The sequence below is a fragment of the Phoca vitulina genome, unplaced genomic scaffold (assembly GCF_004348235.1).
Source record: "Phoca vitulina isolate PV1807 unplaced genomic scaffold, GSC_HSeal_1.0 scaffold10, whole genome shotgun sequence".
NCBI classification, from domain to species: domain Eukaryota; kingdom Metazoa; phylum Chordata; class Mammalia; order Carnivora; family Phocidae; genus Phoca; species Phoca vitulina.
Window position 1 is genome coordinate 20,508,928 of NW_022589713.1, and position 24,568 is coordinate 20,533,495.

The 24,568-nt window shown below is 36.2% G+C and overlaps 1 protein-coding gene across 1 annotated transcript in view; it reads left to right on the forward strand.

The window, feature by feature from the left end:
* The window catches only part of STAG1 (stromal antigen 1), a 423,306-nt gene that overhangs the window by 380,368 nt on the left and 18,370 nt on the right, over nucleotides 1–24,568 (forward strand). Inside the window, exons 26-28 of the mRNA XM_032408640.1 lie at nucleotides 1,516–1,617; nucleotides 11,170–11,318; nucleotides 11,995–12,123. Coding sequence (XP_032264531.1) covers nucleotides 1,516–1,617; nucleotides 11,170–11,318; nucleotides 11,995–12,123 — 380 coding nt within the window. The remainder of the gene's footprint in view (nucleotides 1–1,515; nucleotides 1,618–11,169; nucleotides 11,319–11,994; nucleotides 12,124–24,568) is intronic.

The following is a 24,568-nucleotide window of genomic DNA, read 5'->3' on the forward strand; positions in this document are numbered from 1 at the left end:
TTTAAGTAAAACATGATTTCTGCACCAAGGAACTTACAGATTAATAGAGAAACTGAAATGCAAGCATAATATAATGTAGCATGGTAATAGTGGTTGTCTGTGTTCTGTGCCATTTATATTTGAGACACTGTTCTAATGCTTTTACATATGTTTGTTGATTACAGTAATCCTATGAGGTAGGAAATAACATCATTTACAGATAAGGTAATTAAGGCTCTAAGAGGTTAAGTAACTATCAAAGGTCACATTACTATAAGTAGCAAAAACTGGAATTTATGATTCTAGGTTTGTCTAGCTTCAAAGCTTAGCTCTTCCCATTAGATCATAAAGCCTCAGCATCATTATTGCAATGATAAATGTACAAATTACAAAGCAAACATGGAATAGAGAGACTTCAGTGAAAGAAACCCGAGACAGCTTCCTGAAGGAATGTCTAAACACAGTTTGAATGGATGAATATGAGCTTACCGTGGTTTTTCCTTTTCATCCCTTAACAATACTATATTGGTTTCAAGAAATGAGCCTTAACCAAAACTTATTATCATCCTTAGCAATTTTTGCACCTCTGCTCATTGTAAGCTTTAATTTTTTTGAGAGAATTTAATAGTTATTTGCTACTCTTTATTACATATCCTCAGTTATGTGGCTTTTTGCCCCAATTCCCTATGTGACTATTACAAATATGAATTTATTGGAGAGCTGCTTGTTGAACCACTTTAGTATATTAATATATCTTTCTCATTTTTTCATCTCACATCATGGAAGCATACCTTTCTTTTTGAAAATTATGAAAGTCCAATTGCCAAGCTAATACACTCACTTCTTCACATAGGTTGTAAGTTTTTAGGCGTTAGCTTAGAAATAACATCCAGATTTAGTGGTTTTAAATAAGGCTTTTCTTAATTATCTACTCACAAGGAAAATTCTTAAAATCCTGTGTCAAAAAAACTTGAATTATAAAGCAATTAAATTTTTCTCAGTCACTATTGAAGAAGTCAATGTTTTTATTTTTTATATTACAATAGTAAAATATAAACATGTTGGGGGAGCAGAGAATGCCATAGTACAAAAGTATTAAATGAAAAGTCTGTTACCCTAATCTGCCCTTCCCTGTTATTTAGGCCCACTCCCCAGAGGTAAGCAATTTTAACTCTTTTCGGTTTTAGTTCTTTGCGAAGTTTCTATCAGAGTTCTGTATCTTGATTTGTCACCTTTTAAGTGGTGTCTATTGAATCCATGTTACAAAGAATAAGGAATTTTGGTTACCTGTGTCACTTCCTCCCTTCCTGGAATTCCCAGTTTTTCAGTTAACATTAGTTATTTCATAATCTTACGTGATTAACATCAAATGTATATTCCTTTAACTTTAGAAAATATCTTTTATCTCTCATTATGTTTAAGATGAAGAAATTAAAACACCCTTGAACTCCCCTTTCCATTTCTTTTACCAATCCACTGTTTGTCTCATGAAATTTCAGTAATTTTAAAGCTGTGTTTTCTTTCTTTTTCTCACAGTATTACAATGACTATGGTGATATTATTAAGGAAACACTGAGTAAGACCAGGCAGATTGATAAAATTCAGTGTGCCAAGACCCTCATTCTCAGTTTACAGCAGGTAAGAAATCTGAAAGAGATAAAGAGTAGAATTAATGTTATTGAACACTTTTATGTGCTTAGTATGTACTAGGTATATCTTACCTCATTTAAACTAGGTCACTGTATCAGTACATTAGTATGGATACTTTCTGGTCCAAAGATGTGTTATATGTCTTTTGGAAAATAATCTTACAGTTCACATTTCAAATAGATGAAATCCTAGTGTGATCTACTCTTGGACCAGATGAAATGCCAAACAGACATTTAAAAAGTAATCATTTAAAAAGAAAAATATAAAAATATATTTTAAAAATATTTAATGAAGACAGGGCAAAATAGTATTCAAATAAGAAAATAAGTCACATATGGGGGCGCCTGGGTGGCTCAGCCAGTTAAGCGGCTGCCTCCAGCTCAGGTCATGATCCCAGGGTCCTGGGATCAACCCCTGAGTCGGGCTCCCTGATCAGCGGGGAGTCTGCTTCTCCCTTCCCCCGACTCATGCTCTCTCTCTCACTCTCTCAAATAAATAAATAAAATATTAAAAAAAAAAAAAAGTCACATATGTTATATAAATAAGAGTCCCTAATAAATGCCTACTGAATTAATACAGAGATTTCAGGGGGTGGGTGGAGCTGTAGGTATGTGTATATAAACTTAAATACATTTCTACATCAACCAGCACCCTAAACAAAGTTTAAACAAATGACAGGTTCAGGGAAATATTTTCAGTCATACGTAACAAATCCTACAAATCAGTAACAAAGATAAATCCCATAGAAAAGTGAACAAGGGATATGAAAAGCCACTTTTCAGAAGAGGAAATCTTAAAAGCCAATAACCATATGAAAAGGAGCATAATTTCATAAATAATTAATGAAATACAAATTGAAACAAAGAGATATTTATCACTGATGGGCAGATTAGCATGAATTTAAATGATGGTTAATACCAATGATTGATAAAGATGTGGAGAAAAGGGTCCCTTGTGAAAGAAATTGCCATTGCCTTCTTGAAATATAATTTTGCAGGATATTTCAAAATTGAAGATAGATATTCCTTTTAAAAGTCACTACTTTTGCTGCTAGGTATCTACATTGGTACATGCAGGTACACACAAAGATGTACGTAAAAGATGTTTATTTTAGCAAGTCTATAATATTGAAAAATTGAAGATAGTCTAAATGTTCCATCAGCAGAGGAATGATTAAAGTGTGATACTCTGAAGTAGCTAAAAGATTTTTAAGACAAAATATTAAGTGAAAAATAGCACGTTTCAGAGAAAGGGGAACCCTCTTACACTGTTGGTGGGAATGCAAACTGGTACAGCCACGCTGGAAAACAGTATGGAGGTTCCTCAGAAAGTTAAAAATAGAACTACCCTACGATCCAGAAATTGCACTTCTGTTTACTCAAAGGATACAAAAATACTGATTCAAAGGGATACATACACCCCAGTGTTTATATTCTATATATTATATATTATTATCAACAACCAAATTATGGAAAGAGCCCAAATGTCCATTGACTGATGAATGGATAAAGATGTGATATGTGTGTGTGTGACACACACACACAATGGAATATTACTCAGCTTAAGGAGGAATGAAATCTTACCATTTGCAACGACGTGGATGGAGCTAGAGATTATTATGCTAAGCGAAATAAGTCAGAAAAAGACAAATACCAGATTTCTCTCATATGTGGAATTTAAGAAACAAAACAGATGAACATAGGGGAAAAAAAGGAAAAAAGCGGGGCAAGCCAGGAAACAGACTCTTAACAATAGAGAACAAACTGAGGGTTACTGGAAAGGAGATGGCAGGGGGATAAACAGGTGATGGGTATTAAGGAGGGCACTAGTGATGAACACTGGGTGTTGTATGTAAGTGATGAATCACTAAATTCTACACCTAAAACTAATATTACACCATACATTAACTAACTGGAATTTTAAATAAAAACTTGAAAAAGGAAAAAAAACAGCAAGTTTCAGGACAAACTATATAGATTAGTATCATTTATGTTAAAAGTTTCGTATATGTAATACATTAATGTGTCTAAACTGGTCTAGAAAACCTTGAAACTTTAACATTGATAACCTTTGGGGAGAAGAATGATATTCACTGGGAAAGTGGAAGGAGAATGTTTATTTTTATATTCCTTGAATTTTGCACAGAGATCTATTCTTTGCATTTAAGTGTAAATTTTAAAATTTAAGGCAATTGTGTACAACCATCTCTGGAAACATTTTGAAGTTTAAGAATTTATAAATAATTACCTGTGGATACATTTGAAAATGTTTGGAAGAACTGCTGTTTCTAGTTATGATACTGTAAGTAGTAAAAAGTACTAGTAGAGCGATGTTGAGCACTTTCTCATGTGTCTGTTGGCCATTTGGATGTCTTCTTTGCAGAAATGTCTGTTCATGTCTTCTGCCCATTTCTTGATTGGATCATTTATTCTTTGGGTGTTGAGTTTAATAAGTTCTTTATAGATTTTGGATACTAGCCCTGTATCTGATACGTCATTTGCAAATATCTTCTCCCATTCTGTCGGTTGTCTTTTGGTTTTATTGACTGTTTCTTTTGCTGTGCAAAAGCTTTTTATCTTAATGAAGTCCCAATAGTTCATTTTTGCCCTTGCTTCCCTTGCCTTTGGCGATGTTTCTAGGAAGAAGTTGCTGTGGCTGAGGTCGAAGAGGTTGCTGCCTGTGTTCTCCTTTAGGATTTTGATGGACTTCTGTTTCACATTTAGGTCTTTCATCCATTTTGAGGCTATATTGTGTGTGGTGTAAGGAAATGGTCCAGTTTCCTTCTTTTGCTGTAGCTGTCCAATTTTCCCAACACCATTTGTTGAAGAGACTGTCTTTTTTCCATTGGACATTCTTTCCTGCTTTGTTGAAGATGAGTTGACCATAGAGTTGAGGGTCCATTTCTGGGCTCTCTATTCTGTTCCATTGATCTATGTGTCTGTTTTTGTGCCAGTACCATACTGTCTTGATAATTACAGCTTTGTAATAGAGCTTGAAGTCCGGAATTCTGATGCCACCAGCTTTGCTTTTTGCTTTTTCAACATTCCTCTGGCTGTTCAGGGTCGTTTCTGGTTCCATACAAATTTTAGGATTATTTGCTCTATTTCTTTGAAAAAAGTTGATGGTATTTTGATAGGGATTGCATTGAATGTGTACATTGCTCTAGGTAGCATTGACATCTTCACAATATTTGTTCTTCCAATCCATGAGCATGGAACGTTTTTCCATTTCTTTGTGTCTTCCTCAATTTTTTTCATGAGTATTCTATAGTTTTCTGAGTACAGATTCTTTGCCTCTTTGGTTAGGTTTATTCCTAGGTATCTTACGGTTTTGGGTGCAGTTGTAAATGGGATCGACTCCTTAATTTCTCTTTCTGTCTTGTTGTTGGTGTATAGGAATGCCACTGATTTCTGTGCATTGATTTTATATCCTGCCACTTTACTGAATTCCTGTATGAGTTCTAGCAGTTTTGGGGTGGAGTCTTTTGGGTTTTCCACATAAAGTATCATATCATCTGCAAACAGAGTTTGACTTCTTTGCCGATTTGGATGCCTTTTCTTTTTGTTATCTGATTGCTGTGGCTAGGACTTCTAATACTATGTTGAATAGCAGTGGTGATAGTGGACATCCCTGCCGTGTTTCTGACCTTAGGGGGAAAGCTCTCAGTTTTTCCCCATTGAGAATGATATTCGGTGTGGGTTTTTCAGAGATAGCTTTTATGATATTGAGGTATGTGCCCTCTATCCCTATACTCTGAAGAGTTTTGATCAAGAAAGGGTGCTGTACTTTGTCAAATGCTTTTTCTGCATCTATTGAGAGGATCATAGAGTTCTTGTTCTTTCTTTTGTTAATGTATTGTATCACATTGATTTGCGAATGTTGAACCAACCTTGCAGCCCAGGGATAAATCCCACTTGGTCGTGGTGAATAATCCTTTTAATGTACTGTTGGATCCTATTGGCTAGTATTTTGGTGAGAATTTTTGCATCCATGTTCATCAAGGATATTAGTCTGTAATTCTCCTTTTTGATGGGGTCTTTGTCTGGTTTGGGGATCAGGGTAATGGTGACTTCATAAAACAAGTTTGGAAGTTTTCCTTCCATTTCTATTTTTTGGAACAGTTTCAGAAGAATAGGTATTAATTCTTCTTTAATGTTTGATGGAATTCCCCTGGGAAGCCATCTGGCCCTGGGCTTTTGTTTGTTGGGAGATTTTTGATGACGGCTTCAATTTCCTTAGTGGTTATAGGTCTGTTCAGGTTTTCTATTTCTTCCTGGTTCAGTTTTGGTAGTTGATACATCTCTAGGAATGCATCCATTTCTTCCAGATTATCTAATCTGCTGACATACAGTTGCTCATAATATGTTCTTATAATTGTCTGTATTTCTTTGGTGTTGGTTGTGATCTCTCCTCTTTCATTCATGATTTTATTAGTTTGGGTCGTTTCTCTTTTCTTTTTGATAAGTCTGGCCAGGTGTTTATCAATCTTGTTAATTCTTTCAGAGAACCAGCTTCTAGTTTCGTTGATCTGTTCCACTGTTCTTTTGGTTTCTGTTTCATTGATTTCTGCTCTGATCTTTATTATTTCTCTTCTCCTGCTGGGTTTAGGCTTTATTTGCTGTTCTTTCTCCAGCTCCTTTAGGTGTAGGGTTAGGTTGTGTATTTGAGACCTTTCTTGTTTCTTGAGAAAGGCTTGTATTGCTATATATTTTCCTCTTAGGACTGCCTTTGCTGCATCCCAAAGATTTTGAAGAGTTGTATTTTCATTTTCATTTGTTTCCATGAATTTTTTAATTCTTCTTTAATTTCCTGGTTGACCCATTCATTCTTTAAAGTAGGATGCTCTTTAGCCTCCATGTATTTGAGTTCTTTCTGACTTTCCTCTTGTGATTGAGTTCTAGTTTCAAAGCATTGTGGTCTGAAAATATGGAGGGAATGAGCCCAATCTTTTGGTACTGGTTGAGACCTGATTTGTGACCTAGGATGTAATATATTCTGGAGAATGTTCCATGGGGACTAGAGAAGAATGTGTATTCTGTTGCTTTGGGATGGAATGTTCTGAATATATCTGTGAAGTCCATTTGGTCCAGTGTGTCATTTAGAGCCTTTATTTCCTTGTTGATCTTTTGCTTAGATGATCTGTCCATTTGAGTGAGGGGGGTGTTAAAGTCCCCCACTATTATTGTATTGTTGTCAATGTGTTTCTTTGCTTTTGTTATTAATTGGCTTATGTAATTGGCTGCTCCCATGTTAGGGGCATAGATATTTACAATTGTTAGATCTTCTTGTTGGATAGGCTGTTTAAGTATGATATAGTGTCCTTCCTCATCTCTCATTACAGTCTTTGGTTTAAAATCTAATTTGTCTGATACAAGGATTGCCACCCCAGCTTTCTTTTGATGTCCATTAGCGTGGTAAATGGTTTTCCACCCCCTCACTTTCAATCTGGGGGTGTCTTTGGGTCTAAAATGAGTCTCTTGCAGACAGCATATCAATGGGTGTTGTTTTTTTATCCAATCTGATAGCCTGTGTCTTTTGATTGGGGCATTTAGCCCATTAACATTCAGGGTAACTATTGAAAGATATGAATTTAGTGCCATTGTATTGCCTGTAAGGTGACCATTACTGTATATTGTCTGTGTTCTTTCTGGTCTATGTTACTTTTTGGCTCTCTCTTTGCTTAGAGGACCCCTTTCAATGTTTCTTGTAGGTCTGGTTTTGTGTTTGCAAATTCCTTTAGTTTTTGTTTGTCCTGGAAGCTTTTTATCTCTCCTTCTATTTTCAGTGACAGCCTAGCTGGATATAGTATTCTTGGCTGCATATTTTTCTCATTTAGTGTTCTGAATATATCATGCCAGTCCTTTCTGGCCTGCCAGGTCTCTGTGGATAGGTCTGTTGCTGATCTAATGTTTCTACCATTGTAGGTTACAGATCTCTTCTCCCGAGCTGCTTTCAGGATTTTCTCTTTGTCTGTGAGACTCATAAGTTTTACTATTAGATGTCAGGGTGTTGACCTATTTTTATTGATCTTGAGGGGGGTTCTCTCTGTGTCCTGGATTTTGATGCCTGTTTCGTTCCCCAAATTAGGGAAGTTCTGTGCTATAATTGGCTCCAATATACCTTCTGCCCCTCTCTCTCTTTCTTCTTCGGGGATCCCAATTATTCTAATATTGTTTTGTCTTATGGTATCACTTATCTCTCGAATTCTGCCCTCGTGATCCGGTAGTTGTTTATCTCTCTTTTTCTCAGCTTCTTTATTTTCCATCATTTGGTCTTCTATATCGCTGATTCTTTCTTCTGCCTCATTTAAGTCAGAGCCTCCATTTTTGATTGCACCTCATTAATAGCCTTTTTGATTTCGACTTGGTTAGATTTTAGTTCTTTTATTTCTCCAGAAAGGGTTTCTCTAATATCTTCCATGCTTTTTTCAAGCCCAGCTAGTATCTTTAAAATCATCATTCTGAACTCTAGTTCCGACATCTTACTAATGTCCGTATTGATTAGGTCCCTGGCAGTCGGTACTGCCTCTTGTTCTTTTTGTTGAGGTGATGTTTTCCGTCTTGTCATTTTGTCCAGAGGAGAATAGATGAATGAGAGAACAAAATGCTAACAGGGTAACAACAGCCCCAGAAAATATACACTAAACAAATCAGAAAAGACCTGGAACCAGGGGAAAAGAAAGGGAAAGAAAGAAAAAAGAAAAAGATAAAAACAAAACAAAAAAAAGAGAGTATGATCAGATATGATTAGGCTGGTGCATATATCAGTGCCACACACTAGATTTTGGGCGTATTTTGGTCTGGCAGAAGAAAGTGCCTCCCACAATTTTAAAGAAAGAAAAACTTATATGTACAAAAATAAGGGTTAATATGATGAAGGGATGGAATATGACTGTAAAGATGAAGATTATAGGGGCGCCTGGGTGGCTCAGTTGGTTAAGCGACTGCCTTCGGCTCAGGTCATGATCCTGGAGTCCCGGGATCGAGTCCCACATCGGGCTCCCTGCTCGGCAGGGAGTCTGCTTTTCCCTCTGACCCTCCTCCCTCTCATGCTCTCTGTCTCTCATTCTCTCTCTCGCAAATAAATAAAATCTTAAAAAAAAAAAAGAAGATTATAAAAGATTTTATAAAAGGAATTGATAAGTTGGTTGAAAAAAGAAAGAAGAGGACTTAAAAAAAAAAGGGAGAGAATGTGATCAGGTAGGAGAGTAGAACAAAGCCATACACTAGACATTTAGGGTATATTTTGGTCTGTTAGAAAAAACTGTATCCCAAAATTTTAAAGAAAGAACAACTTATATATAGATACCAAATATAAGGTTAACTACTATGAAGGGATAGAATATGACTCTAAAAATGAAAAATAAAAAGGATTTTTTAAAAAAGGGATTGATAAGATGTTGGTTGAGAAAGGGAAAAAGAAAAATTCAAAAAAAAAGAACAAGAAAGTTAAAAAAAAATTTAAATTTGAAAGACTAAAGAATCATGGGAAAAAAGCCATGAATTCTATGTGCAGTATTCCCTTAGTGCTGGAGTTCTGCCATTCTCATTGATGAGTTATCTTGGCCTTGGCTGGCTGTTCTTGCTGATCTTCTGGGGGAGGGGCCTGTCGCCGTGGTTCCCAGATGTCTTTGCCAAAGGCAGAATTGCCCCGCCCTTGCCGGCCTGGGCTATATAATCTGCTCGGGTTTGCTCTCGGGAGCTTTTGTTCCTTGCAAGCTTTCCATACAGCTTTGGAGGACGAGAGTGAAAATGGCGGCCTCCCAATCTCCACCGGAGGAGCCAAGAACTCGGGGCCCCACTCCTCAGTGAGCCCCCAGAGAAAAGCAGTCAATCACTCCCATCTCCCCGGTCTCTGGCCGCACTCTGTGTTCACCCGGCCTGTGACCGAGCCTTTCTATCGATGGCACACGACCCTGTGTGGAGTCTCCAAACCCAGCAGATTCCTGCGGTGTGCTCCCGCGCCGCTCCTCCCGGAGGAGGAAGGGGAGTCTTCCTGGATCTGCTGCTTGTTGGGTCCCTGCTGGAGGAGCAGTGGCCCGACTATGCCGTAGATCACGGTTTATGGCAACCCGGAGCTGAGAGCCCACTCCTCGGGCGTCTCTGCAGCCGGCTTCCCTGCTCAGATACCTGGGAGCTCTGCTGCACTCAGGCACCCCCTGTCTTTCTGTGACCCCGAGGATCCTGCGAGCACACTGTCCCCGCAAGGGTTCCACCCCCCGCTTAGCCACTGGAGCGACATCCCTCAGCGGAGCCGACTTCTAAAAGTTCCGATTTTGTGCTCTGCTGCTCTATCACTTGCCAGAATCGCCCTCGGAGACCCCCTCCCCCACCATCTGTCTTCCCAAATATCGCCTTGGATTCACTTCTCCACATGTCCTACCTTCCAGAAAGTGGTCGCTTTTCTGTTCAGAGAGTTGCTGCTCTTCTTTTTTTCCATCTCCTGTTGAGTTCGTAGATGTTCAGAATGGTTTGATCCCTATCTAGCTGAATTCCTGGGACCAGACGAAATTTAGGTCTCCTACTCTCCGCCATCTTGCTCCTCCTTCTCAGAAGTGCTATTTCAATGGGACGGAATGATAAGAGTGAATTGAGAGGTGGGGGTGAGGAAGTGAAGAAAACAAATGTAAACAATACTTTTCAGGATCTTTGCCAAAAAAGAGAATCAAAACAACGTTTTGATAGCTGGCACAGGAGATTGAGTTAAGAAGTTACGGTTTTTTGTATTTTGGGGTTTTAAGATGCATGCATGTAGTAGAGGGAATAGTTAAGGATGCATGACAGAGCAGTAAGCATAGGAGCAAAACTGCTGAATAGGTAAAACGGAGTGAGATCTAGTACATACAGAGGGAGTGGCTTTAGATGAAAGTCCTGGACTATTCTTCTCTCATAATAGGAGGGAAGACAGATGTGTACCGATAAATTTAAGTTTCTAACCTTGGTGGTAGAATGATGATAGTTTTTATATTCTTTAGTACTTCAGGATTTATTTGGTGGTTGTTATTTTGATACAATATATGTAATGTATGTGTAATTTATAAAACCTTTTCATACAGCTTAAGAACTTTTTTGTATGTATTGTTGTTGGGTAGGAAATATCACCCCATATATCCAAATGTCTTCTTTTACATAATGTTCTTGTCTAAGATATAGTAAGTGAAAAAAAAAAAGTTCTGAACCCCATATTTCATATACTGCCATCCCTATTAAAACACCAAAAAACTACATAGATGTTTATGAATACAAATATATTTCTATAAACATGTTTCCTTTCCCCAGCCCAAAATACATTATTTTTTGTTAAAAAGAAGTAAATTCCTGTCTGCATTTAATCACAGCTAGCATGAAAATGAGCCCAAGAAATTATTAGTAGACGACTTGGAGAAGGGGAACAATGTGGCTACAGTTCAATGCAAGGAGGGAAATATATATTTTACCATATGCCTTTTAAATATTTTTAAATTATATTACCTATTCTAATAATAAATAAAATAAATTTTTCTTAGCTGTAGGTTTTTTCCTCTTTTTTTCTTTCAACCAGTTGTTTAATGAACTTGTTCAAGAGCAAGGTCCCAACCTAGATAGGACATCTGCCCACGTCAGTGGCATTAAAGAATTGGCACGTCGCTTTGCCCTTACATTCGGACTGGATCAGATCAAGACACGAGAAGCAGTTGCCACACTTCACAAGTGAGTGAGCTAAATAAATACTTCCTGTTAAACAGAATCTGGTTTATTGGAATTTAACTGAAATAACTGTTATTTGACCCATTTTTAATGACAAATGATTGAATTTTCAAGTTATAAGAACTTTAGAGATTGTGTAGTCTAGTGAGTCTCAACTAGGAGGGCCTTTTTAATTTGAAAAATACTTCAACTGCCTGTTTTTTCAATTTATATAGTATAGAAAGTAAAGTTTAACAAAATACTCTTGTCTGGTCTGTCAGTAAGATGATGATATAGGAGACGTGGATTTAAAAACACTGTGCAAATGCTGATGTGGTCAACCTTATTTCATAACTGAAAACTGAATGACAGAAAATGTTAAATACCTCACACATCTGCTTGATACCATGATCAACTCTGAGAACTAAGTTTTCTGACAATCTAGTTATCTTTCCAGGGTATTGTGCTATCCCTACAAGATACACATAGGAATTTAGCTTTGTTTCACAACTTATAGTTTTAAACTGTAAATAGGCATATATGTCATACAAATTAACATTGTTTTACGCTTCAAATTTATCAGATTTTACTATATTCAGTGATGATTATCCTGCCTTCCCAACTATTTTGAAATTTTAGCCCATTGAGAGAACTATACTCCTTATCTGGAAAAATAAGGCGATACTTTCTTTTACTTCAGGGATGGCATAGAATTTGCCTTTAAATACCAAAATCAGAAAGGACAAGAATATCCACCTCCTAATCTGGCTTTCCTGGAAGTACTAAGTGAATTTTCTTCTAAACTTCTTCGACAGGACAAAAAGACTGTGTAAGTTGCTTTTATCATGATGCCCTTGTAATTTTAAATGTTTCACTTTTTAGAAAAATGTTAATCATCTAGATGTAATTACTGTTGATAACATAAGCTCTGATAGTTTGTTTTAAGGAACTATAGTTTTCTTTAAAGCATTTATATAGTTCTTTCTCTGCTTGCTTTTAGTACTCTGGAATTAAGTAAGTGGGAAATGATTTCTTATTCCACAATTCAGAGAAGTAGGGACATTGGCTTAGCCATTGTGTAACCCGTTCTTTTTTCCTTTTATATTAATTATATTTTAGTTTTACAGGTGACCCTTGAACAACACAGGTTAGGGGCATCGACCCCCTCACAATCGAAAATTGTGTATAACCTTTTTTTTTTAATCCAAAATAAATGAAAAGGATTCATTAGATTTTAAATTTCAGACTTTTTTTCATTTTTTAAATTTTTATTGAAGTATAGTTTATATTAGTTTCAGGTGTACAACAGTGACTCAACAATTCTCTACATTACTCAGTGCTCACCATGATAAGTGTAGTAACTGTCACATACAACATTATTACAGTGTTATTGACTATATCCCCTATGCTGTACTACATATAAGTTTTGACTCCCCAAAAACTTAACTATTAATAGCCTTCTGTTGACTGGAAGCCTTACTGATAATAATCAATTAACGTATTTCATGTTACATGTATTATATGCTGTATTCTTACAATAAAGCAAGCTAGAGAAAAGAAAATGGTAAGTCATAAGGAAGAAAAAATATATTTACAGTACTGTGATGTATTTACTGAAAAATCCAGGGACGCCTGGGTGGCTCAGTCGGTTAAGCGTCTGCCTTCGGCTCAGGTCATGATCCCAGGGTCCTGGGATCGAGTCCTATATCAGGCTCCCTGCTCAGTGGGTAGCCTGCTTCTCCCTCTGCCTGCCGTTCCCTCTGCTTGTGTGAGTGCTCACTCTCTCACACTCTCTCTCTGACAAATAAATAAATAAATCTTAAAAAAAAAAGGAAAAGAAATCCACATATAAGTGGACCTGCACAATTCAAACCAATGTTCAAAGGTGAACTCATTTTTTATTTGACTTGTTTCAAGAAGAGTGATTTCTTTTTCAACAGTTTAAAGAAATAATAGATGCAATTTTCATAAAAAAACATTGATGGGATCCTGAATTTTATAAATTGGTAGGAAGGTGTGTCAGTTTTAGTAATAGGCTAAATGAACAGAAATTTGGAGAGACAGTTAAAAATTTTATGAATATGAGTGTAATTCTAAGGAAAGATGTTGACTTCCTATTGGTCAGAAAATACTTATTTTTTAATTTTTTTAAAGATTTTATTTACTTGTCAGAGAGAGCACAAGCAAGGGGGGAGAGGCAGGCAGAGGGAGAAGCAGGCTCCCCGCTGAGCAAGGAGCCCGATGTGGGACTCGATCCCAGGACCCTGGGATCATGACTTGAGCCAAAGGCAGGCACTTAACGGACTGAGCCACCCAGGCTTCCTGGTCAGAAAATATTTATTAAGCCCATAATCTGGTTAGGTAATGTTCTATAGCTATTGTTCTAGTATGGCCAGGCAGTGAACAATACAGAGTTTCTGCCCCCAGAAAGCTTTTGTCTTAATTCAGGGAGACACAACATAAACATAGGAACAAGAGTCTCAGGCACTAAAATACAATAATACAATAGAGAATGAGTGGTGTTGGATATTTGTGGGGGTGGGGTGGTTTGAAAACTTTTTTATTATAAGCATTTATAGGTATACATTTTCCTCTGAGAGCTACTCTAGCTGCACCTCAAAGATTCTGGTAGCTTGCATTTTTGTTTTCATTCATTTCAAAGTATTTTTTTTTTCATTTCCCTTGTGATGTATTCTTTTATCTTTTGGTTATTAAGGAGTATTTTGTTTAGTTTCCACATACTTGTGAATTTCCAAATTTTACTTCCATTATTGATTTTTAATTTCATTCCATTGTGGTTAGAGAACATACTTTGTATGATTTCAGTCCTTTCAAATTAATGAGGCTTGTTTTACAGACCAACATATGGTGTATTCTGGAGAATGTTCCACGGAGAATATGCATTCTTCTGCTGGTGTTGAGTGGTGTTGAAATAGCTGTTAGGTGACGTGGCTTACAGGGTTTTTTTTCTTTTAATAGTGTTGTTCACGTCTTCTATTTCTTTGTTGATATTTTGTCTAGTTGTTCTATCCATTATTGAAAGTGAGTCTCTAGCTATTATTACCGAATTGTTATTTTTCCTTTCACTTCTGTCACTTTTTGCTTCATGTATTTTGGAGCTAACTCTGTTGTTTGTTAGGTATACATGTTTATCATTGTTACATCTTCCTGATGGATTGACTCTTAGATATCATTATAAAATGTTCTTTTCTGTCTCTAGTAACTTTTGTCTTAAAATCTATTTTGTCTGATACTAATGTAACTACTCCAGCTGTATTTTAGTTATTGTTTGCATGGTATACCTTTTTTCTATCCTTTTACTTTCTGCCTTTTTATCTTTGAATCCAAAATGTGTTTCTTACAGATAGTATGTAGTTGGATCATGTTTGTTTTTTTTTAATCCAATTTCTGCCATTATACTGTTTGTTTTCTATAGATCTTTGTTTTTTCCTCCAATAAAGCAATAAAGCTTTATTTTATATGAAGTGGATGTTTTCTAGTGTAACATTTTACTTTCTTCAAAAATATTATACTTTTTTAGTTATTTTCTTAGTGTTTTCTTATAGGCCTTAAAATATGCATCTTACCAAAATTTCTTCAAATTTATTCTAAGGAAATATAAAAACTTTACTCCTATATAGCTACATTTCAGTTCCCCCCCTTTGGTGCCGTTATTGTTACACATACTGCAGCTAAATATGTTACAACCCAACAATACATTATTATAATTATTACTTGATATAATTGTATGTCTTTTATTTATTTATTTTTTTTAAGATTTTATTTATCAGAGAGAGACAGAGGCAGGCAGAGGGAGAAGCAGGCTCCTTGCTGAGCAAGGAGCCCGATGTGGGACTCAATCCCAGGACCCTGGGATCATGACCTGAGCCGAAGGCAGACGCTTAACCAACTGAGCCACTCAGGCATCCCTCTATTTTTGTCTTTTAAAAAAAGTATTATTGAGATATAGTTCACATACCATATAGTTCACCCTTTAAAGTATGCAATTCACTTGTTCATAGCGTATTTTTTTTTTTTAGATGCTGTTAACTTTTTTTTTTTAATTTTATTATTGTATGTCTTTTAAATACACTTAGAGAGGAAATGGAGCCTAGTATATATTTATTATAGCGTTTGTTTTAATAACCTTCTTCTTTACCATTTCTGGTTCTCTTCATTCCTTCCTGTGGATTTGAAATACCATCTGGATCATTTCCTTACACTAATACATCTTTACTCCCACCTACTTCTTTTGTGTTTATTATCAAATACATTGCATTTCTATGTTATTGACTCAACAATACAGTAATACACATATTGTTTTATACAGTTGCTGTTTAAATCAGTAAAAAGAATAAAGTAAATATGCAATTATATTGTCCTTTCTAACTACCTAGTAATTACCTTTCAGCTCTGTTTTTTCACGTGTAGATTATACTCTGGCATCATTTGCTTTCAGCCTGAAGAACATCTTTTATTTTTTCTTGTAAGGCAGGTCAGCCAGCAACAAATTTTGTTTTTATTCCATCTGGGTGTGTCTTTATTTTATCTTTAGCTTTGGAATATAGTTTTGCTAGATATAACTATTCTTGTTTGATATTGTGTTACTTTCAGTACATTGTGTTATCCCACTGCCTGCGCCTCCATTGCGTCTAATGAGAAGTCATTGGAGTTTAAACTTAATGGATCTCCCTTGTATGTAATGAGTTACTTTCTCTTCTTTCAAGATTTTTTTCTCTATCTTTGGCTTTTAGCTAAAATTTTGCCTGTGATACATCTGGGTATGGGTCTTTCTGCATTTATTTGCTTAGAGTTTGTTGAGCCTTGAGAATGTGTAGATTAATGTTTTTCATCAAATTTGGAAGTAATTAGCCATTATTTCTTTAAGTTTATTTCTACTCCTTCTCCTGATACTCCCATTACACCTATTAGCGCACTTAATGATATCCCACATTTCTGTGAGGCTCTGTTCATTTTTGTTCATTCTTTTTTTCTCTGTTCTTCAGAATGCATAATCTCTACTGATATAGTTTCAAGATTAATGATTATTTATTCTGCCAGCTCAAATCTATGCCCCTATGGAGAATTTTTGTTATTGTACTTTTCAACTGCAGAATTTCCATTGGTTCTTTTTTCATCTTTTTTTTTTTTTAGATGTATTTATTTATTTATTTATTTGAGAGAGAGAGAGAGAGTACAGGGGGTGGGGAGGGACAGAAGGAGATGGAGAAAAGAGAATCCCAAGGAGACTCCCTGCTAAGCACAGACCCACCCACCCCCAACACAAGGCTCAATCTCAGGACCCTGAGATCACGACCTGAACCAAATGCTCAAGAGTCAGATGCTCAACTGACTGAGCCAACCAGGCGCCCCCATCATTTCTTTTTATTCATATTCTCTACTTAATGAGGTAGTGACATCATAGTTTTCATTCTTTATGTTCTTTTTTTTTTTAGTTCTTTGAATATTTTTAAATAATAGCTTTGTAATATTTGTGGGCCACTGTTTTTATTGCTCACTTTTTTACTGCTATATGTACATCACATTTCCCTATTTCTTTGCATGTCTCATAATTTTTTGTTGAAACTGAACAGTTTAGATAATAATGTTGCATATATGATACATTGTGAAATAACTTAGCTACTCTTGATACTGATTCACTGCACCCCTAGATATTGATGTTGTTTGGTCATTTGCTTAAAGACTTGGATGAACAAACTCTGTGATGTCTATTTCTCTTGCAGTGTGCAGCCTCTGCTGTCCCTACTCAGATTTTTTTTTCCCCTTATTTTTTTATCATTTGGCTTGAATACCTAGGAGTCACCCCTATATCAGCATTAGACTCATTAATCAAAGATTGTGATTATACCTCCTTGGCCATTTAGATTTTTACTTATTACTGTTTGATATGTGTGTGGCTTGAAGGCTGCCATCACAGTTCAGGGGGTTTACTTTGTCCCACGGTCAGCCAGAGGACTAGCAGCTTTGGAAGTTCCCTCTCTGATTGCTCCTGAGAAGGGCACCCTCGGTTATGCACAGTTTTCCAGATTAACAGAAGTGTGTGATTTAATTTAATTTAATTCAGTTTGATTTTATTTGATTTAGCTTTATTTTTAGAGAAGTTTTGGTTCACAGGAAAATTGAGGGGAAGGTACAAAGAATTCCCATATTCCCCCTGCCCTTATACATGCATAGTCTCCCCATTATCAACAGCTACCACCAAAGTGATACAGTTGTTATAATTGATGAACCTATCTTGACATGTCATATTCACCAGAGTTAATATAGTTCACTCTTGATGTTGTACATTTTGTGGGTTTAGACAAATGTAAAATGACATGCATCCATCATTATGGTATCATACAGAGTATTTTTTTCACTTCCCTAAAAATCATCTGTGCTCTGCCTGTTCATCCTTCCTCTCCTCCCCTAATCCCTAGCAAACACAGATCATTTCAATGTTTCCATAGTTTTGCCTTTTCCAGAATGTTATACAGTTGGAATTATAGGGTATGTAGCCTTTTCAGATAATCTTCTTTCACTTAGTAATACGCATTTAAAGTTCCTCTGTGTCTTTTCATTGTTTAGTAGCTCATTTCTTTTTCATGTTGAGTAATATTCCATTGTGTAGAAATACCACAATTGATTTAGCCATTCACCTACTGAAGGACATCTTGGTTGCTTCCTAGTTTCTGCAGTTATGAATAAAAGTGCTATAAACATCCCTGTGTAAGTAATGGTGAGGACTTAAATTATCAAGTCTTTTGGGTAAGTACTAAGGTGTGTGATGCTGGATCACATGGTAAGCATATGTTTAGTTTTTAAGAAACTGCCTGTCTTCCCAAGTTGCTATACCATTTTCTGTTCCCACCAGTAATGTATGAGTTTCTGTTGTTCTGCATCCTCACCAGGATTTGGTGTTGTCAGTGTTCTGGATTTTGGCCATTCTAATAAGTGCATAGTGGTGTCTCATTTTAATTTGCATTTCCCTGATGACATATGATGTGGAGCATCTTTTCATGCTTATTTGCCATCTGTATATTTTCTTTGGTGAGATGTCTATTCAGATCTGAAGCCCATTTTTTAATCAGGTTGTTTGTTTTCTTATTGTTGAGTTTTAAGAGTTCTTTGATTATGTTAGATAGCAGTTCCTTTATGAGGTGTGTATTTTGCAAATATTCTCTCCCAGTCTGTGGTTGTCTTCTCATTCTCTAGACAGTGTCTTTCGCAGAACAGAAGGTTTTAATTTTAATGAACTCCACCTCAACAATTATTATTCCAGGGACCTTGCCTTTGGTGTTGTATCTAAAAAGTCATTGCCATACCCTGGGTTACCTAGGTTTTCTTCTATATTATTTTCTAGGAGTTCTATAGTTTTACATTTTACATTTAGGTTTATGATCCATTTTGAGTTGATTTTTGTGAAAGATACAGGGTCTTTGTCTAGCCTAATTTATTTGCTTATGGACATCCAGTTGTTCCAGCACCACTTACTGAAGAGACTGCCTTTGCTCCTTTGTCAAAGATTAGTTGACTGTATTTATGTGAGTCTATTTCTGGGCTCTCTTTTCTGTTCCATTGATATATATGTCTAATCATTTGCCAGTACCACAGTCTTAATTACTATAGATTTTTCTTTATTTTTCCAGCCTCAGTGAGATAAATTTGACATAGAGCATTGTATAAGTGTTTAAGATGTACAGTGTGATGATTTGATAAACATGTATATTGCAAAATGATTATACTGTAGCTTTATAGTAAGTTTTCTAGTTGGATAGTGTCAGTCTTCCAACTTTGTTGTTCTCCTTCAGTATTGTGTCTTTTGCCTTTCCATATAAGGATCCACCTGTCACTATCCACAGAATAACTTGTTGAGATCTTGGTTGGAACTGCACTGAATATAGATCAAGTCAGAAAGAACTGAGTTAACAATACTGTCTTTGTAGGCATGAACATGGAATTAGTTCTTTCAATTGCCCACATGTATTTAGTTCTTTCATTTCATTCATCAGAGTTTTGTAGTTTTCCTCATATATCAATCTTGTATATTTTCTGTTAGATTTACACCTTAATTCAGTTTGGGGGTTGCAAATGTAAATGGCATTGTTTTTAATTTCAAATTCCACTTGTAATTTTGTATCCTGAAAATTTGTTACAATTGCATGTTCATTCCAGAAGAGATTTTTCTGTCAGTTCTTTAGGATTTTTGACATAGATAATCATGTCATCTGCAAATAATAATAGTGATTTCTTCCTTCCCAATCTCTATACTTTTTATTTCCTTTTTTGTTTTATTGAATTAACTAAAATTCCCAGTACAATGCTGAAAAGAAGTGGTGAGCAGGGACATTCTTCCCTTATACCTGATTTAGTGGGGTATCTTCGTTTTTCACCATTAAGTATGTTAGCTGTACAGTTTTTTGTAGATGGTCTTTATCAAATTGAGAAAAATCCCTTTTTATTTCTAGTTTACTGAGAGTTTTTATCAAGAATGGGTGTTAGGTTTTGTCAGTTGCTTTTCCTGTATTTATTGATGTGATATTTGATTTTCCTTTTTTAGGCTGTTGATGTGATGGAATATATTAATTGATTTTTCAAGTGTTGAAACAGCCTTGCATACCTGGGTTACATCCCACTTGATCATGCTGTATATACGTCTTTTTCTATTTTGTTGAGGATTTTTGCTTTATATTCATGAATTATTAGTCTGTAGTTTTCTTGTAATATCTTTGTCTGGTTTTGGTATTAGGGTAATACTGGCCTCATAGAATGAGGTAGAAAGTATTGCCTCTGCTTCTGTCCTCTGAGAGAGATTGTAGAGAATTGGTAGGTTTCTTCCTTAAATCACCAGTTAACTCATTTGAGCCTGGTGTTTCCTGTTCTGGAAGGTTATTAATTATTGGATCAATTTATTTAATAGATATAGGCCTATTCAGATTCTTCTTGTGTGAGATTTGGCAATTTGTGTTTCAAGGAATGGATCTCTTTCATCTGGATTATCAAATATGTGGGCATAAAGTTATTTATAGTATTCCTTTATTTTCCTATTAATGTCCATAGGATCTGTAATGATGTGTTCTCTTTAATTTCTGGTATTAGTAATTTGTACCCTCTCTTCCCCTCGCCCTGACCCCCTTAGGCTGCCTAGAAACTCATCATTTTTATTGTTCTTTTCAAAGAACCAGCTTTTAATTTTGCTGATTTTCTATATTGCTTTCTGTTTTTAATTTCATTGATTTCTACTCTAATTTTTATTATTTCTTTTCTTTCACTTTGGATTTAATTTGGTCATCTTTTTCTAGTTTTCTAATGTGGAAACTTAGATTTGGTAATTTTGGATCTTCTTTCCTGGTATGTGCATTCAATGCTGTAACTTCCTTCTAACCACTGCTTTCACTGCATTGCACAAATTTTGATGTGCTATTTTCATTTAGTTCAAAATACTTTTAAATTTCCCTTGGGAGTGCTTCTTTGTCTCATGTGTTATTTTAAAGCATATTATTTAATCTCTGTGTATCTTTCTGATAATGATTTCTAGTTTAATTAAATTTCTAATTTTAAGAGCAGACACTGTATGATTGCTCTTCTTTTAAATTTGTTAAGATGTGTTTTATGACCTCTGACTTTGATGTTACAGGTGAGTTTGAGAAAAATGTATATTCTGCTTTTGGATGAAGTCAGTCTGTAGATATTAATTCTATCCAGTTGACTGATGGTGTGTAGTTGAGTTCAAGTATGTTCTTACTGATTTTTTGGCTGCTGAATCTGTCCATTTATTTCAAGATTTTATTTATTTATTGGGGAGAGATAGCACAAGCCAGGCGGGGTGGGGGAAGGCAGAGGGAGAAGCAGACTCCCTGCTGAGCAGGGAGGCTGGCACCCCAGGATCATGACCTGAGCAGAAGGCAGACGCTTAACTGACTGAGCCACCCAGGCACCCCTGAATCTGTCCATTTGTAATAGAGGGATGTTGAAGTCTCTCCAACTATGATAGTAGATTCATCTATTTCTAATTGTAGTGTCTGCTTGCAGTTAGTTTTTGCTTCACACAGTTTGATGCTCTGTTGTAAGGGACATACATGGTAAGGATTATTATGTCTCTTGAATTGGCTCCTATATCATTGTGTAATGCCCTTGTTTATTCCTGATTACTTATTTTAAAGTCTGCTCTGTCTGAAATTGATGTAACTATTCCTGCTTTCTTTTGATAACTTTTATCATCCATTTACTCACTTTTAGTTTATATGTGTCTTTACACTTAAAGTGGATTTCTTATAGACAGCCTATATTTGGGTCTTTTTTTTTTTAATTTAATTTTATTATATTATGTTAATCACCATACATTACATCATTAGTTTTTGATGTAGTGTTCCATGATTCATTGTTTGTGCATAACACCCAGTACTCCATTCAATATGTGCCCTCCTTAATACCCATCACCAGGCTAACCCATCCCCCACCCCCCTCCCCTCTGGAACCCTCACTTTGTTTCTCAGAGTCCATAGTCTCTCATGGTTCGTCTCCCCCTCCGATTCCCCCCCCCACTTTCATTTTTCCCTTCCTACTATCTTCTTTTTTTTTTTTTTAACATATAAGGTACTATTTGTTTTAGAGGTACAGGTCTGTGATTCATCAGTCTTAACACAATTCACAGCACTCACCATAGCACATACCCTCCCCAATGTCTATCACCCAGCCACCCCATCCCTTCCACCCCCCACCACTCCAGCAACCCTGTTTCCTGAGGTTAAGAATTCCTCATATCAGTGAGACCATATGATACATGTCTTTCTCTGACTTATTTCGCTTAGCATAATACCCTCTAGTTCCATTCACGTTGCAAATGGCAAGATTTCGGGTTTTTTGATGGCTGCATAATATTCCATTGTATATATATATACCACATCTTCTTTATCCATTCATCTGTCAGTGGACATCTTGGCTCTTTCCATAGTTTGGCTATTGTGGACATTGCTGCTATAAACATCGGGGTGCACGTACTCCTTCGTATCACTACATTTGTATCTTTGGGGTAAATACCCAGTAGTGCAATTACTGGGTCGTAGGGCAGCTCTATTTTCAACTTTTTGAGGAACCTCCATACTGTTTTCCAGAGTGGCTGCACCAGCTTACATTCCCACCAACAGTGTAGGAGGGTTCCCCTTTCTCCACATCCTCGCCAACATCTGTCGTTTCCTGCCTTGTTAATTTTAGCCATTCTGACTGGTGTGAGGTGGTATCTCATTGAGGTTTTGATTTGGATTTCCCTGATGCCGAGCGATGTCGAGCACTTTTTCATGTGTCTGTTGGCCATTTGGATGTCTTCTTTGGAAAAATGTCTGTTCATGTCTTCTGCCCATTTCTTGATTGGATTATTTGTTCTTTGGGTGTTGAGTACAGATTTTAGATACTAGCCCTTTATCTGATATGTCATTTGCAAATATCTTCTCCCATTCTGTCAGTTGTCTTTTGGTTTTGTTGACTGTTTCTTTTGCTGTGCAAAAGCTTTTTATCTTGATGAAGTCCCAATAGTTCATTTTTGCCCTTGCTTCCCTTGCCTTTGGCGATATTTCTAGGAAGAAGTTGCTGTGGCTGAGGTCGAAGAGGTTGCTGCCTGTGCTCTCCTCTAGGATTTTGATGGACTCCTATCTCACATTTAGGTCTTTCATACATTTTGAGTCTATTTTTGTGTGTGGTGTAAGGAAATGGTCCAGTTTCCTTCTTCTGCATGTGGCTGCCCAATTTTCCCAACACCATTTGTTGAAGAGACTGTCTTTTTTCCATTGGACGTTCTTTCCTGCTTTGTCGAAGATGAGTTGACCATAGAGTTGAGGGTCCATTTCTGGGCTCTCTATTCGTTCCACTGATCTATGTGTCTGTTTTTGTGCCAGTACCATACTGTCTTGATGATTATAGCTTTGTAATAGAGCTTGAAGTCCGGAATTCTGATGCCACCAGCTTTGCTTTTCTTTTTAACATTCCTCTGGCTATTCGGGGTCTTTTCTGGTTCCATACAAATTTTAGGATTATTTGTTCTATTTCTTTGAAAAAAGTTGATGGTATTTTGATAAGGATTGCATTAAATGTGTATTGGGTCTTGTTTTTTGATCCACTTTGACAACCTTTTACTTGGTACCATTGACATTCAAATTGATTATTGATGTAGTTGGATTAATACCTACCATATTCCTTACTGTTTCTATTTGTTGCCCTTGTTCTTTGCTTTTATTTTGTCTTCCACTCTTTTTTCTGCCTTTTGTAAAAAATTTTAATTGAGCATTTTATGATCCCATTTGCTCTCTTTTCTTAACATATTGATACTTTTTTTTTTAAGTGGTTGCCTTAGAGTTTGCAATATATATTTACAGCTAATCCAAGTCCATGTTTAAATAATACTGTATCACTTCATGGGTAGTATGAGTACCTTATAATAACAAAATAATCACAGTTCATCCTTCCTATCTCTGGTATCATTGCTGTCATTCTTTTACTTACATATAAGGATATATAATCAAAACATATGCATATATGTGATATATACATAAGCATACATAATCAAATACATTGTTGGTATTATTTTGAACAAAAACTTGTTAGATCAGTTAAGAAAAATTAAAGTTTTTATTTTACCTTCACTTATTCCTCCTTCAGTGCTCTTCCTTACTTTATGTAGATTCATGTCTCTGACCTATATTATTTTCCTTCTCTCTAAAGCACTTTTTTAAAAGATTTTATTTATTTATTTATTTATTTATTTGAGAGAGAAAGAGTGCAGGTGGGAGGAAGGGGCAGAGGGATAGGGAGAGGGAGAGCATCTCAAGCAGACTCCATGCAGAGCATAGAGCCCAACACGGGGCCTGATCTCCCGACCTCGAGATCATGACCTGAGCCGAAACCAAGAGTCAGATGCTTAACTGAACTGAACCACCCAGGCACCCCTCTAAAGCACTTCTTTTAACATTTCTTGCAAACCAGGTCTATTGGCAAAAATTCTCTCAATTTTTAGTCTGAGAAAGTCTTTATTTTTCCTCCACTTTTGAAGGATAGTTTTGCAGGGCACAGAATTCTAGTCTGGTGGGGTTTTTCTCTTAACACTTTACTCCACTCTCTTCTAGCTTGCATGGTTTCTGAGGAGAAGTTAGACATTATTCTTACCATTATTTCTCTGGAGATAAAGTATTTTTTTTCCCTCTGGCTTCTTTCAGGACTTTTTCTTCATCTTGGATTTTCTGTAGTTTGAAAATGATATGCTTAAATGTAGTTCTTTTGTCATT